Genomic DNA, 14,847 nt, shown 5'->3' with positions numbered 1-14,847 from the left:
ACGTAGATGTATAAGGAGACTTTTAGAGTTACAGGTCCAAGAGAGAACTCTATTTTTAACTAAATCCTTTTCCCCAGTTTTATCCCATTCCATCTCCCACCTTCTCAAATATAGTCTCTGGGAATTAAGATCTTTTTACCCTCCCCACTCATTACTTTCTGGATTAAAAAGTCAAAGTCTTTTCAACTGTGCCTGCAGAATATATCCCCAACTTCTGTGTCTGCTTTTCCTCTATGTGTACTTTAGTCACCCTGGTTTAAGGCATCATCATCTTTGGCCTTTTGACAACTGCAGCAGCCTTTAAACTGGTTCCTGACCACATTCTTCCACCATTCAAGTCCATTCTCCATGTAGTACCCCCAATCATCTTTTTTAAATTGAGATTATATCCTGGTTTTCAGCTATAGAATTTTATATTCTGGGTTTTCTTTTCATACAAAAAAATCTGAATCTGCTCTGGCTTTTAAAGCCTTATATGATAGGACTTTTCACATAATTCCCATCAGACTACTCTTTCTGTTGCATACTAAATTCTAGCCACATAGGCCTTTCGGGTTCCTACATGTTTGTTCTTGCCTTTAGACTTTTTTTAACACTTTATGACATTCATCTGAAATGCTTCCTACCCCGATTTTCACTCACTTAACTATAACTTCAGATATTGTCTCTGTGTCAGTTCTCAAGGAGGCTCCTGCTCACCACCAGTCTCAGCCAGCATCCAGTCACTGTCATATTGTTTTCTCTTTATAATTATATATAGACTCTTATGAAATCAGTTCCTCCTCCTGAGTAACCTTAAAAACATTTTTTATGACAACATGAAGGTTTCAAAGGAATCAGCAAAGTTTATCACTGAATAGCTAAATCTGATGTGGGAATTATGGATGTTAATTGTATGAATGAATTAATAAAAACATAGAGAAGTGATAGATATATATATATGTATCTATATATAGATATATCTATATAGATATAACTATATAGATATATATATATATACACAATGGAATTCTCTGCCTCCATCAGAAAGAATGGCATTGCCCCATTTGTTTGGAAATGAAAGACTTGGAAAAATTAAGTGAAATAAGCCAGGCCCAAAGAAATATAGGTCCCATGGTTTCCCTTATTTGCAGTAACTAGTACATGTCTAAGACAAGCAGAAAAGGTCAAAAGCTATGTACATATGACTAGATAAGATGAAGTTAAGCAAAATAAACCCCAAACAGGGACACAAATATCTTTTTTCTTTCATGCTATTGTTTTTAATGTATTTATAATGTACGATGTGATTTTTTTTGTTTATTTCATATCTTCTTTCCCCCATGGTATAACCCCTATTTTCACTGTATTTGATTCTGGTGCCCTGCATCTTGTATATACGATTTTCTAATTTGGGGCGGGGAAGGGAAATAATAAGCTGAAATAAGGAGATAGGTCGACCCATTGTAACAATGAGATGTACAAGACATTATGTTGAAAACATGCTTTACAACTTGGTGGGAGGGATGGGAGCGAGGCGGTGGGGAGGGCAGGGATGGTAGGGAAAAAACAGGAGGTTATAGTGCTCAATAGGAAATGGACTCATGTAACTATAACCCCTCTGTACAGTATTTTTACAATAAAAAATATATATAAATGGAAAAAAATGTAAGAGAAGCAGAAGTATACTTGGATTCCTTAATTGCAAATACTAATCAGGTAAAAGTCATGTGCTAAAGAAACTCGATCCATTCTCAGGGAGGGGGATTGCTTAAAGATAAAAGATAAGCACATCATAAGTCATACAGAGAATGTAGTTGCCATGTGTGGAGCTTCTCACAAAGAAGGCTTCCAAGAAGTTGAAATGGCAATTCAGCTACATTTTATAAAATTGAGTTGGCATTATTTAGGCTGAGAAGGTAAGCTAGTTTAAATGTGTCCCAGATATTATGACACACTGAAGAAATTAATTGGTATAGGATATATTTGGGCAATATGATAAGAAATAAGATTGGAAAATCAACAGTTAACTGCAAGATTTATAAAATAATGAGCATTGGATGTTTTATAAGGAAAGAATACTTGTGATTTAGCACGAAGGATATTTTAGAAAGTTAGAGCTGAAAAGAGCAATTAAAATTTTGTATTGAAGGCCTAAATTAAAGCAGTATCAAGAAGGAAGGGATTAGATGAAAGAAATCTAAGGGTAAGAAAGTGGTAATGCTTAATGGGTTGTGTGTCTTTGCTTATTTGAAGATGCTGGACATTCTGGTAAGTGAAATTTGTTACCTTAAGTGTTTCTTCCCCTCCCTCCTTCTATTCACTTAAAATTGGTCTACAAAAATGTATATTCAGTTTAAAAATCAGAGCCTGGTTGCCGTCTTTGGTTTATTTTTTAGATTGGAAAATGTTCAGTATCCCTACCAACTCTACATTGCTCCTTCTACCAGCAGTACAGAACGACCAAGTCCAAATGGTCCAGACAGACCTTTTCAGTGTCCGACCTGTGGGGTACGATTCACCCGTATTCAGAACCTAAAACAGCACATGCTTATCCACTCAGGTAATGCCATCTTCCCTGTTGTTACATAAGTGAACATGCTGAAGTGTTTTATTTTAGAATTAAAATAGAAAATAGATGGGCTGGAGGTGTTGTTCAAGTGGTAGAACACCTGCCTTAACAAGTGTGAAACTATGAGCTCAAATCCCATATCACAGTGGGGGCATTAGTAGAACAGGTTCTTTAGGACATGTATTTCACACCTGTAATCCCAGCATTCCAGAAGTAGAGATCATAGGTTCAAAGCCCGCCTGAGCTACATAGTGAGACCTTTTCTCAAAAACAAAATCAAGTGTTTTAGAAACAGACATTTTAGAAAACATTTAGAAAAACTTTGAGGAGTGAGATTTTGTTATTGAAGTAGACAGTGACAGCTACTTAATGCACTTAACATAGGCAATATGCACTGTGTAATATGAAAGTTAGTAGACACTGGACAGACTAGATACGTGTGTCTATCCATTAGAGAAACACACATAGAAAAGCATATGAGACTGGAAGAATATATAGATATTCTTTAACTTCCCTATAATTAAATTAAGTCCTGTAAAAGATTTAAGGTTTTATTAATTTTGATTTTACTATCCTCATTCTCTGAACTCTGATTAGTACTTTTGTAGGGTTTTGGGGGGCATGAGATGAGCTTTTGTTGTTGCTTTGGTATAAGATTCTTTGGGAAAATGTATAGATTAGATTTTAGTGAAACCTAAGTTCACTGGTTGCAAAAAGGGAATTATTTTGAGTACAATACCAACCTCTGTTGGGTAAGGAATTTTGTAAAGGTTTTTAGCTATGTTAGTATCTCCTTTTTCCTTACAGGTTTTAAAGTTAATGTCCCAACACTAATTCCCTGTAATTTTGTTACATCAAGTTAATATTTTATAGCACCTTTTAGTTTTTATATACTTGATAACTTATTTCTAACAATAATATAATACCAAAAAACTAGTTTACTATATGATGGTTCTGTTATAATAATTACATACAGAGATGTTAGAATTTTCTTCTCATTTTTTTTCCGAGCTAACATTTTAATTATAAACTTCTCTAATGAAATCAAGTAAGTGCTGTTATATGGGGATTTTGTTTCTGTCTAAATACTATTGTTCAAATGTTTTAGTGCTGGAGATATGGCTTACAGATAGAGATGCTTGCCTAGCATGCAGAAAGCCATATGTTCTATCCTTCACACGGCAAAAAATTAAATAGCGCTGGTAGAGTACCTCAAGTAGTAGAACACACCTACTTAGTACAAGCCAGAATTCAAACCCCAATACTCCCTAAAAAAAGTTTTATAGTAAAATAAAGACATGTTCTAACATCTACAAAATAGGAAGTACATTCAAAAATCACCTTTAGTATGTATTAGTTTGCCTTTCACCATCCTACCCTTTTTTTGTCTTAAGCACTAGTGACTTTTCAAGTGTTCTGTATATTTTCTGATATACTAAGAATACAATTAACTGATGGTTTTTATGTTTTTAACTTGTAAAATTGTAGTTTGGAAAATTTGTCAAGGTTTCGATCTTTCAGTCTATTTTGTTTTCAGATGTTATTTTGCTTTGCTTTATTTCATAGGAATTAAACCATTTCAGTGTGACCGCTGTGGGAAAAAGTTCACCAGGGCTTACTCGCTAAAGATGCATCGCCTAAAGCATGAAGGTAAACGCTGTTTCCGGTGCCAGATATGTAGTGCCACTTTCACTTCCTTCGGGGAATATAAACACCATATGAGGGTTTCCCGGCACATTATCCGCAAGCCTCGGATTTACGAGTGCAAAACATGTGGCGCCATGTTCACCAACTCTGGAAATTTAATCGTGCACCTGAGGAGTCTGAACCATGAAGCATCAGAGCTAGCAAACTACTTCCAGAGCAGGTGAGGTGCACAAGGAAAACCCAACCAGGAAAACTGCTTTCTGAACTCTCTTCCTGCTTTTAGGGCAGCCTGCTGTGGTTTTCTTTTTATCAGGTTGCCAGCTAATCAGTGACATTCACTTTTAATTCCCACTATTCATACTTTGATCTCCAGATCTGTAACAGTTTTGCTCTCCTATTAAGTATATATATAGTTAAATAAACATAGCTAATAATCTTTTCCCACAAAAAATAAGAAAATACGTACATAGATTCCTACAGAAAAAAACTGCTTATCCTCTTGAATTTTTAAAATTATATAAGGTTAAAGAAAGTGTAGATTTCATTGGAAAGTATAGCATATGAGGTGATACTTAGTAATATATACCCTGGCTGATACTAAAATTCTTGACCACTTCCCTTTTTTTAATCCTGTAAAGGGATATCCACTTACCTAGATTGAAGGTGCTCCTATTGTTTCCTTTGCTATAGAGCTCAATTAACATGAATAGTTTGTAGTAGTTTCTGATTTATAGGTTATCCCAAAACTATCAGGTTTTAGTTCTAACTTTGTTACTAACTTGTTGATTGAGCCATGTCAGTTTGCAGGCAAGGTTCAGAACAAGCCAAAGATCAATTATAAGCTTTAAGAAGATGCCGTGTAAGGCCTCAATCCTTTGTAAGAATCACATCTTGCTAGGAATCCTTAGTTTCTCATAAAATGGATTTTTTTTCTAAATGCTTACATTGTAATTTATTTTTATTTTTAAAGCCTTATTTTTCAAGAAATTTCTAATCATTCCTGCATAGATTTCATTTTTCCCATCAAACCAAGCATTCATTTTGTTTTAGTCATTTCTAATTCTGAATGTGTGGTTGTCCTATCACTAAACCATATTAAGTATAGTTGTTCAGGACTAAGATAATGTTCAGATAACAACTCCTGTGTTTGTGTCTTTCCTGTGCAAAGCTCTGTATCCTGTATTCTTTTTGCTTAATTCTGAGGACATTTTAGAAAAGTAAACACAGGGCATTTGAAAAATTGCTTTGCAGATGAACAGCATTTAATTTTCCATTAGTCATACTATTTAACAGCCATATCAAATGTTTGGTTATTGAAGGCCCAAGTATAATGACTTATTTAGTTCAGTAGTAAAGATTTTAATGAAGCACATCAGATTTATTTCATAATCAAAAATTATTATAGTAGAAAATTGAGAAAATTAAGAAAGTAAAATAAATTAGAAAACTTTTCTGATATCACCACTTTGAAAATATCCACTGTTGAAATGATACAGTATATTTTATCGTTCACGTTTCTTTTTTTTTTTTTTTTTTTTCTTTTTTTTTGGGTCCGATCGTGGGGCCTGAACTCTGGGTGTGAGCACTGTCCCTCAGCTCTTCAGCTCAAGGCTAGCGCTCTACCACTTGAGCCACAGCGCCACTTCCAGCTTTTTTCTTATTGCTTATGTGGTGCTGAGGAATCGAACCCAGGGCCTCAGGCATGCAAGGCAAGCACTCTACCACTGAGCCACCTTCCCATCGTTCACATTTCTTATAGACATCAATAACTAAACACTTTTTGAAGACTAATATAACCAATATTAAGCACTTGATTTTCAAATTCTGATGCAAATTATGTCCATAAACTGAACCTAATAACAAGATACACACAACTTACCTTTTGCATTTTTCAATAATCTCACTTATTGTTAGTACGGAGACTTGCCACACTTTGTTTCTGGTAGATGGCTTTGGTTCATATTGAGGAATGTTTTATTTTTAAGCTGCAAGTTCTGAGTTTAATGCTTAACAATTAATGAAAATGAAAAGTCCCAGTCTTGTTTACAGATAGCATCTTTTTATTGTAGCTTATCTAGTACTGGTTTGAAGATTAATTCCATATTTCATCTTTGCCTCTTATCTAGTGATTTCCTAGTACCGGACTACTTAAACCAAGAACAAGAAGAGAGCCTTGTTCAGTATGATCTTGGAGAACACAGTTTTGAAAGCAACTCCTCTGTTCAGATGCCTGTAATTTCACAGGTCTCCTCAACCCAGAATTGTGAAAGCACTTTCCCTCTGGGGTCTATTGGTGGGCTGGCAGAAAAAGAGGAAGAAGTGCCAGGGCAACCAAAGACCAGTGCTTGTGCTGAGGCTTCCAGAGATGATCCCCCAAAATCAGAGCTGTCATCTATAACTATTGAGTAATTTGTAATTTGGTTTCAGTTTTGGTTTTTGGAAAGTGCCTGTGCTTGGTCTTGTATATTTAAATTTAATTTAATTTTTTAAATATGAAAGGGTTTTGGAAAGAGTTTCCCTTTTCACTTTGTAAGCCCTAGAACTGATGTTTTATTTTTCATAACTGAGAAATTGCTTCTTGTAAGTACACCACATGATGTTAAAACAATAGAAACTAGACTTGAGGAAGAATGTGTTGACTTAAAACATACACCAGTTTTTCCTTCTGTTGTTAAAAGTATTAACAACAGATCAGCAGGTAAAGAAATCTGATGGTTTTTGGTCTTCTGGAGGTTAAAGGCACATGAGAAACCAATTATCACACAAAATTTGATACCTTACCTAGGTAGATGTTTACTGCTATATGCAGGATGTTGTAAAAAGCCTATTTGGGGAGTATTAATGGAAAGCTTTCTTTAAAATTAAGTTAAATATTCTACAATCTTTTTTTTAAAGCATTTGTCATTTTGATTATGATTTTTATAGCAAAAAAAATGATAGTGGACAGGCATTCCCTTTATAGTACCACTCCAAAGGCAAAGAACCATGATTGAAAAGAGTCAGATTGTGGATTGAATGGCCCAGGAGTACAAAATGAAGACTGTAAATCCCAGCTTCACAGGAACCCCTTTAATACTGCTTTTTCTACTAAAGTTGATGTTTACCTGGTCTTTGAATGTTAATGCCTGGCTAACCTAACTTCCCTTTACCCCTATCAGCTATACTTTCTCTTGATACCATATAAAGGAAAGCTGTGGGACATAGTCTATATTTTATATACTTAGAGGTTTATGTACTATTGGGGATGTTTTTTCTGTGCTGTTTTGGACAAAATAAAGACTTCTGTGTTGAGGCCACATTCTTAAACCAAGTAAGATTGTTTACAAAATCCTATAAAACAGTAAGCGATACATTATCCTTGTTCTTAAATATTGTTACACATTGCCAAACTTATTAAGAGCAGTTATTACAGTTTTTACAGAATGTGAGCAATAATATAAAACATGAAAATAGACTCTAAAATCATTTTTGACCCACAAATCAAAGAAGAGGAAATTAAAACTAACAAAAACTACAATCCTTAAATTAATGAATATTATCCTTTTTTGCTGCTAGAAAGATGTTATATGATGGTCTAGACTGGAGTATACTTTTCTTCTGGTGCCATCAAAGCTGCTTTGATTCTGATCTAAAATATTTATGAGTCCATGAAAAACGTTTGATTAATTTTTTTTCTATATATAAAATACCTGTTTTGGCTGGGTGCCAGTGGTTCATGCCTATAATCCTAGCCTTTCAGGAGGCTGAGAATTGTGGTTTGAAGCCCCTCAGGCAGGTGAGTTCATGACACTCTTACTTCCCAGTGCATTACCAAAAAAGCTGGAAGTAGAACTGTGGCTCAAATGGTAAAATGGCTAGCCTTGAACTTAAAAAAAATTAATTAAGGACAGGGCTCAGGCCCTGAGTTCAAGCCCCAGCACCAAAACAAAAGCCTGTTTAAATTTTTGAATGTACTCAATTGGATTAGAAAAAAACCAGTTGAGTTTTTATTGAGGCAGGGTCACCTTGTGTAGTCCAATCCTTCTCTTGGCTTTCCAAATGCTTGGGTTACAAGCATATACCACCACTCAATATACAATTCTTTACTCAAATACAAGGTCTAAATTTTATTCAGGGGCCTGAACTCTGGGCCTGGGCGCTGTCCCTCAGCTCTTCAGCTCAAGGCTAGCACTCTACCACTTGAGCCACAGTGCCACTTCCGGCTTTTTTCTTTTTGCTTATGTGATGCTGAGGAATCGGACCCAGGGCCTCAGGCATGCAAGGCAAGCGCTCTACCACTGAGCCACCTTCCCAGCCCAGTAATTTAATTTTTAAGTAGATAATTTTATAATTTATTCCACCTACCCAAAGTAAACTCTAGAATATTTTAGAATAAGTTTTTTTTTTCTATCTTTGTCCATATTCTGCTGTTTTTAACTTACTCCAACTTCCTTCCTGGTACCAAGGATTGAACCTGAGACCTTGTACATGCTACACACACACACTGCCACTGAGCTACACCGCCACGCCACCCCCCCCCTCCCAGGCCCTTATTTCCAGTTCTTACTATCCTGTTTTAATCATAATTTGCTCCCAAACATAAGTGTAGAATCTTCACAAAAATCAGCATATATAGGTAAAGATGGACCTCTATCACTTATGGCTCCTTGACTGCAATATTTTCTCATGGTCCTATTTGTTTCACCTTGGAAAGGTTAAGAATTTCTTTTTTTGTTAATCGTCTTTGAAAACTATGCTGGTTAGGCACACTTAAGGTACTGAGTTCAATTCCCAGTAAAAAGAAAGCTTTCAATTCTTACTAATTGCTTTTAAAACTCTTTTTTTTTAATAGCAAAACCAAGATTTGATTTTGACCAGAAAATCATTGCCCTTCCAAATGTTTTTTGGGTTTGGTTTATTGTTGTGTGTGTGCGTGCATGTGTGTGTATGTGTGTGTTTGTGCATGCATGCTGATACTAATGTTTCAACTCAAGACCTCTCCACTCTTTTGAGCCACACCTTTAGAGTCTCACAGATTTGTCTGCCTAGGTTGGCTTGGCTGGCTTCAATCCTTTTATCTTCAGATCATCCTCCTTGAGTAGCTAGGATTTATAGGTGAGCCACTAGCACCTGGCCTTTCTTTTTCTTTTTCTTTTTTCCTTAGAGGAAGAATAAAGGAAAAAGAGATAAAATATTTAAATCATTTACCAATTTGTTGGAAATTGTTTCAGTATTTACCAGTTCATGGTGGGAATTATTTCAGTGTATCCTCTATCTAAAATTCTATATTGAGAGCACTGTTCTGGGCTGGGGGCATGACTTGAGTGGTAGGTTGTCTAGCAAACTTGAGGCCCCAAATTCAGTATATACACACGCGTGCACGCGCACATACACACACACACACACACACACAAAGAAAAAATGAAAAGGAGGAGGAGAGGAGCCTGGTATTCCTGGCAGCTCTTAAGAGATTTTGTGTTCTCCAAATAAAGGACAGTCTTCGCTGGGTATTCTTTCCCAGATAAAAACTTTAGATTTTTATTGATTATTACAAATTGTGTAGATTTTTTTAAGTTTTATGGGAAAACTGAATGTACTGTGAAAACAGCTGGTTAGTTGTGTACTACCCAAACCTCATTAATACAGGTAACTGGACAAGTGTTTTAATGTAGAAAGAAAGGCTTCTTGTCTTTCACCGAAGTTCCATTTTTCTTGCTACGTGCTTTAAGGATGTTTCATATATAGATCTGTTTTAGGAAATAAACCTTCAAGGGATAATACACATATTATATACTTAGATTTATTTAAAATTCACTTAAGAGGGGAATGCCCAGACATAAAGTTGTTAGCAGAACATACGGAAAATACTGCAGAGGTGAATGCCAGTTTTATTATGCCATCTGCAGAAATTACCAATATAACTAAACAATGTTCCGGTGTAGAATATTTAAGGACAGCTACCTTTCTTAAGGCCCAAGGGTAATTTTGTGATATTTAAAGGGCTTCGATTTTAGAATGCAGGATAAATTGCCTTTTTAAAACCAAACATTTTCTATAAGGAAAACTTTTATTTTCTATATTTTTAACTACTAAGTATGTATGACATAACGTTAGAAGTAAACTAAGGATAAGTACCCATGATGCTAGATATGTAGCTCTGGTTGTTTATTCCTAAAGATGGAACCATCTGGCATGTCAGTGATTGTACCAACTCAGAGACAAAATTGACATGAGTTTTTCTTCTGCCTTTTACGTTTTCCTGTAAATGGATGTAGGTGAAGTTATTGACCATGTATATATTTCAGTGAATTGGAGTTTCAAGTAATCTTCACTTTTATCTCAAGTAATTTTACATTTAGCTATGTTGCCAGTTACTTTTAAGTTTGAAACACTAGTGAAATAAAATAGCTAGAATGTTTAAATAACATCATTCAGTCTTACATTTTGAGTTTTCAGGTTCCATGTGTTACAACATATATCCTTTGGTATTAAAATTTTTTTATTCAAATAGCTTATCAGAAGGAATGGAATTGTTAATGCATCTGATTATGGACTTAATTATTGGCATCCTAGTCGTCTTCTAATTGTGGAACCAGGCTCTCCCAGGATATAAAGGGTCCCATGGGAGCCTTTGGAAGCTGCTTTAAATCCTTCTTTTATTTTTGACTGTTCTTGTTTTATTCTCAGTCTAAGTAGATGCCAGTTATCTGGTTTAGTGGCATTTATTTAGAAGATTCTCAGATTGTATTTTGGAGGCTTAGCTTTATGGTCTCAAAAAGATTACTGTATAATATAATGGCAGTTCTCTACTGTATGCCATACAGAGAACATTACTCTGATGAATGAGTAATCCTGAAATTTGCATATTACCACTGAAAGATTAACATTTGTGGCACCAATGGACAAGAGAATTAGAAACTCATGTTTCACTCGTCTGTAAAATGAAGTTGTAAGTCTGAAATTCACATCCAAGAATGAATAATTTTGTAGTTATTGATACTAAGTGGGGTAAAAAACAATTCACATTACAAAGACACAAACCCAAAGTTGCCAAAAGGGAATTTGGTTTTCAGTGTAAGTTACTGCATAGATGCTTTATCATATTGAGATCTTGAAAGTGGTTAAGAAAAGGATATATAGGAATTGAAATTCTCTCCTTAAGCAGTGCAACACAGTTGATGTTACTGTGGAAAATCACTCAAGAAATATTTAGGGCTAAATATACTCTTACAGACTTTATGCTAAAATTCTCAAAGTTTATTCTTTATTTTGTTTATGTTTTGTTTTATTGTCCAGTGTCATATTTGTTCAACATATGTGTGCTGATACATAGGATATTTTTATTTGAAAATTATTACTATCCAAAATAAAACTGATGGTTTAATTTGAAGTAGAATTGACCCAGTCCTCACATCCAACTAAAACAGGGAGAGCTTTCTGAATGTTTCACTGTAGATTACATACACATAGGTTGAGATTTCTGCCATTGTGTTTATGAAGCGTTAAACTCCTAGGGGATGGAGACATAGAGACTACAAGGAGTCAAAGTTTTAAAAACTTTGAAAACTATACAATTGGATTTTCCCCAAGTCAAAATGGTTCTTTCTTTTTTCTTTTTTTTTTTTTTACATAGTTGCATTTTTCTTAAAATGGTCTTGAGGGATTCAGAGGGTGTTACTAGGATTTCATTTTTGGCCATATCTGAAAAATAAAGCTGCCCTTTGTGTCTGTAGTGAAGCCGCCTCCATATAGGACCCAGACCAGTTCCTGCCAACACAGTGTACATAGTCACTTGCAAAAAAAGAAGACAGTTCAGACCATGGATTGAAAACAAAAACCTTTAAGGAAATTTAAAGTGCTATTTTTATTTGGGTTCAAAGCGACTAGTTATATTTATTTCCTTTCTCTTTTAATCTTGCTGATGAAGTCTCAAGTCCTGGGCTCAGTTGTGATTATCGACAAAATCACTGCTTAGTCATTTGAGGAGCTACAGTGTCATGACTTTGATTAAACTTTCCTTCGTTCCCCAAATGCCATTCCAACCGTATCCAGATTTTATTAAACAAGTTGAAAACGGTCCTGTGAATGAATGTTGAGCTTACCAAAGTGCATCACCTGCTGAGGAAGATGAGTCTTCCCTGCGCTAGGAGAAAGCTGATCACCGGCGCCTCCAAGTGCCACACCATTTTGGTGTCGGCCAAGGATGTTCATGTCACCATGGGAAGCTTTCCATGCCCTGCTCAGAAACATGCCTGCTTTCTAGAGAGAGCCTTTTCTAAGATGGAGTGCTTTCTGTCAGGTATCAATTTAATTTTCAGTTGACAGATGGTTTGTAAGTCTCTCATAGTGAGAGTAGTCCATTGAATTGTTGAAAGTTGCACTGTTTTTCTTTCAGGTCCCTGAAATGAAAGACATCAGGTACTTGGAAGAAGTGAGATCTAAACGTTATCTTGTATAAAGTGATGGCTTCTAATGCTTATATTTCAGTATTTGTTTTGTTTTAAATCTCTAGTAGAGTAAAATTTGATTTGAACACATATTCCCAGTAATATATTTCCTTTTCCTATTGCTGGTGCCTCCTGTTGCATCAGCTAGAGATTGCCTGCCTCTTTGAAGGGCACCCTTGTGGCACCTTATGTTCAAATTGGAGGATAGTGTGGCTTCTTTGTGCCTCTACTATCTTTTCAAAAGCCATTTTATAAAAAATCCTAGGTAGCCTATTTTAATATTTAAATATATATATATTTGTGAAAGATACTTTTAGAACTGATTTTTTTTTTAACTTTAAAATTACTGTATTCCCATTTTTAAGAGTAAACTTAAGCTTTTCCAGGACTAGGAAAGTATCTTTTTTCCTAAGCAGCAAAATGAGAAAGTCAGATTGAGTTAATAGATAAGAAAACTCAGTGGGAGAATAAATTAATGTTTAGTTAGGAGGGACAGACTTGAAGGGGAAAGCTGTTCTGATGTTAACAATTCTAAAATTGTGGTTTTGTTTCTATAGTGTCGTATTTGCTGCTATAGTAGCTCAATATTTTACAGGGCTAATGTATAAATCTGGCTCCATTTAGACACTGGAGTTCTTCCTAGTGTAAGAAGCCTAGGAGACTCTGCACCACAGTCTTCCAGATGGCGACTGATGGTTTTGTACTGATGCATGCTTTAATACTTGCCTGTAGTGTGGCAGCAAGAAGTCTGGGGAAGTGCATTGCCCTAATGACTACAGCATTATGATTCTTTTGGGCACTGGCATCATGTGAAACCCTCAAGAGAAGTTAGTGCTGGGGAGAAAAATGTGAATTAAGTTACATGAGTGGGTGTTTTTATTCTTCTGCCCCCTCCTAGGACCAGAGCAACTCCTCTACTGTGCCAGTCCCCGGCTCACCAGCTTTGTACCAGTCGTCATCTCATCCTAGTATGGCTTAACTTGGTGACAGTGGCCATAGCTGTGTTACTTGGCATGTTTGACTTCTGACAATAACAAAAGTGGTCTTGGATTTTGTTTGGTATTACTTCCTAAAATGTATACAGTGTCAGAACTTCACATTTTATATATTAGTATCTGACTATTAGTATCTTACAGAATCATAGTTCTTGGTGACTACACACACACACATATATTTTTGTGACTTTTTGTAAACTAAGTGCCGTTTTAATGTTACAATCATTTTTAGCGTTATGTAATCAATGTGAATATCATGTTTTTTCAAATCTGTTCTGAGCCTATAGTGTTTGCTTTGTGAACATGTGTATTGTATATATTCTGTATAATTACACTGTACTGAAATACTAGCTTGTTTGATATAAGGAAAGTATGTATTGAGTACCTTTTTTGCTAGCCTGATTGTTTAATCTTTTTTAAAAAAGGTTTAAACTTTTTTTAAAAAATCTTTAAGCTGGCCTTTATTACATGGTCACAAAGTTGCAGTTGAAAGGATGGACAGGGAAAAATTGGTTTTGAGTGTCTTTGATGAGACTAAGATTTGTTTCTGTTTTTTTTCTCATTAAAATATGTTATTAATGCTTTATGAAATAAGAGCTCCTGCTGTTATTATTTATAGTTGGTGGGAAGGAAGAAATAGAATGTTGTTTCAGTGCATGCAGGCTAGGTATTGGACAGCTCCTGTCAGCTTCTTGGTCAAGTAAGAAAAGTGTTGGAAATGCATATTGCCTCATGCCAGACAATGAGAGAGAGAGAGACTTGTCAGGTTCCCCTGACAAGGTAAAGCCTGGGTTGGTTTTTGGGTTGCTTCTTTTGACATTGCTTTTATACTTTTTTTTTCTGAAGTCACTTCGCCTGTAATACTGACTAAAAGAGGCCCAGCATTGTCAGGAGCAAGAAGAGGCATACACAGGAAGCAGCTCCTACACAGCCCCCTTTGTGGCTTTTGAACTTCAGATTCATCTCACTTTTACTAACCTCAAGCAACAAGGAGCATTTTGGTCCATTAAGTTCAGGGAAGAAAGTAAATTTTAAAAGCACTCTTTTATTCAGTCTCAGAGAAAAATGTATTGGAACATTTTTAACAAGTTTACCAAGCCATTCAAGGTTAGCAAGCTATTTGATACCTTTGCCACAGATGATAGTGCAGAAGGTATAAAGCTTTATAAATAAGTGTTGAGCCAGCTGTTGGTAGCTCACACCTGTAATCCTATCTACTCTGGCTGAG

At 35.5% G+C, this 14,847-nt stretch overlaps 1 protein-coding gene and 1 long non-coding RNA gene across 5 annotated transcripts in view; both read left to right on the top strand.

Moving 5' to 3' along the window:
- Window positions 1-7,496, top strand: part of Zbtb44 (zinc finger and BTB domain containing 44) — a 47,043-nt gene extending 39,547 nt beyond the window's left edge. The window contains exons 4-6 of one of the 4 annotated variants that reach the window (XM_042696177.1): window positions 2,433-2,542; window positions 4,118-4,418; window positions 6,325-7,496. In XM_042696177.1, the coding sequence (XP_042552111.1) occupies window positions 2,433-2,542; window positions 4,118-4,418; window positions 6,325-6,607 (694 nt within the window). In that variant the 3' untranslated portion in view covers window positions 6,608-7,496. Of the gene's footprint in view, window positions 1-2,378; window positions 2,543-4,117; window positions 4,419-6,324 lie in introns of all 4 variants that reach the window. The other 3 variants (XM_042696176.1, XM_042696175.1, XM_042696178.1) reach the window with 3 other exon arrangements.
- A 1,819-nt stretch (window positions 7,497-9,315) lies between these two features.
- Window positions 9,316-14,210, top strand: LOC122122015. The gene is made up of 2 exons (XR_006150085.1): window positions 9,316-12,476; window positions 12,573-14,210. It is a non-coding gene; the product is annotated as an uncharacterized LOC122122015 (long non-coding RNA).
- The last annotated feature ends 637 nt before the right edge of the window (window positions 14,211-14,847 follow it).

Source organism: Dipodomys spectabilis, unplaced genomic scaffold (genome assembly GCF_019054845.1).
Source record: "Dipodomys spectabilis isolate Male_0828 unplaced genomic scaffold, ASM1905484v1 ptg000201l, whole genome shotgun sequence".
NCBI lineage: Eukaryota > Metazoa > Chordata > Mammalia > Rodentia > Heteromyidae > Dipodomys > Dipodomys spectabilis.
The sequence above is the reverse complement of the archived record's forward strand: the minus strand, read 5'-3'. Positions and strand labels throughout refer to the sequence as shown.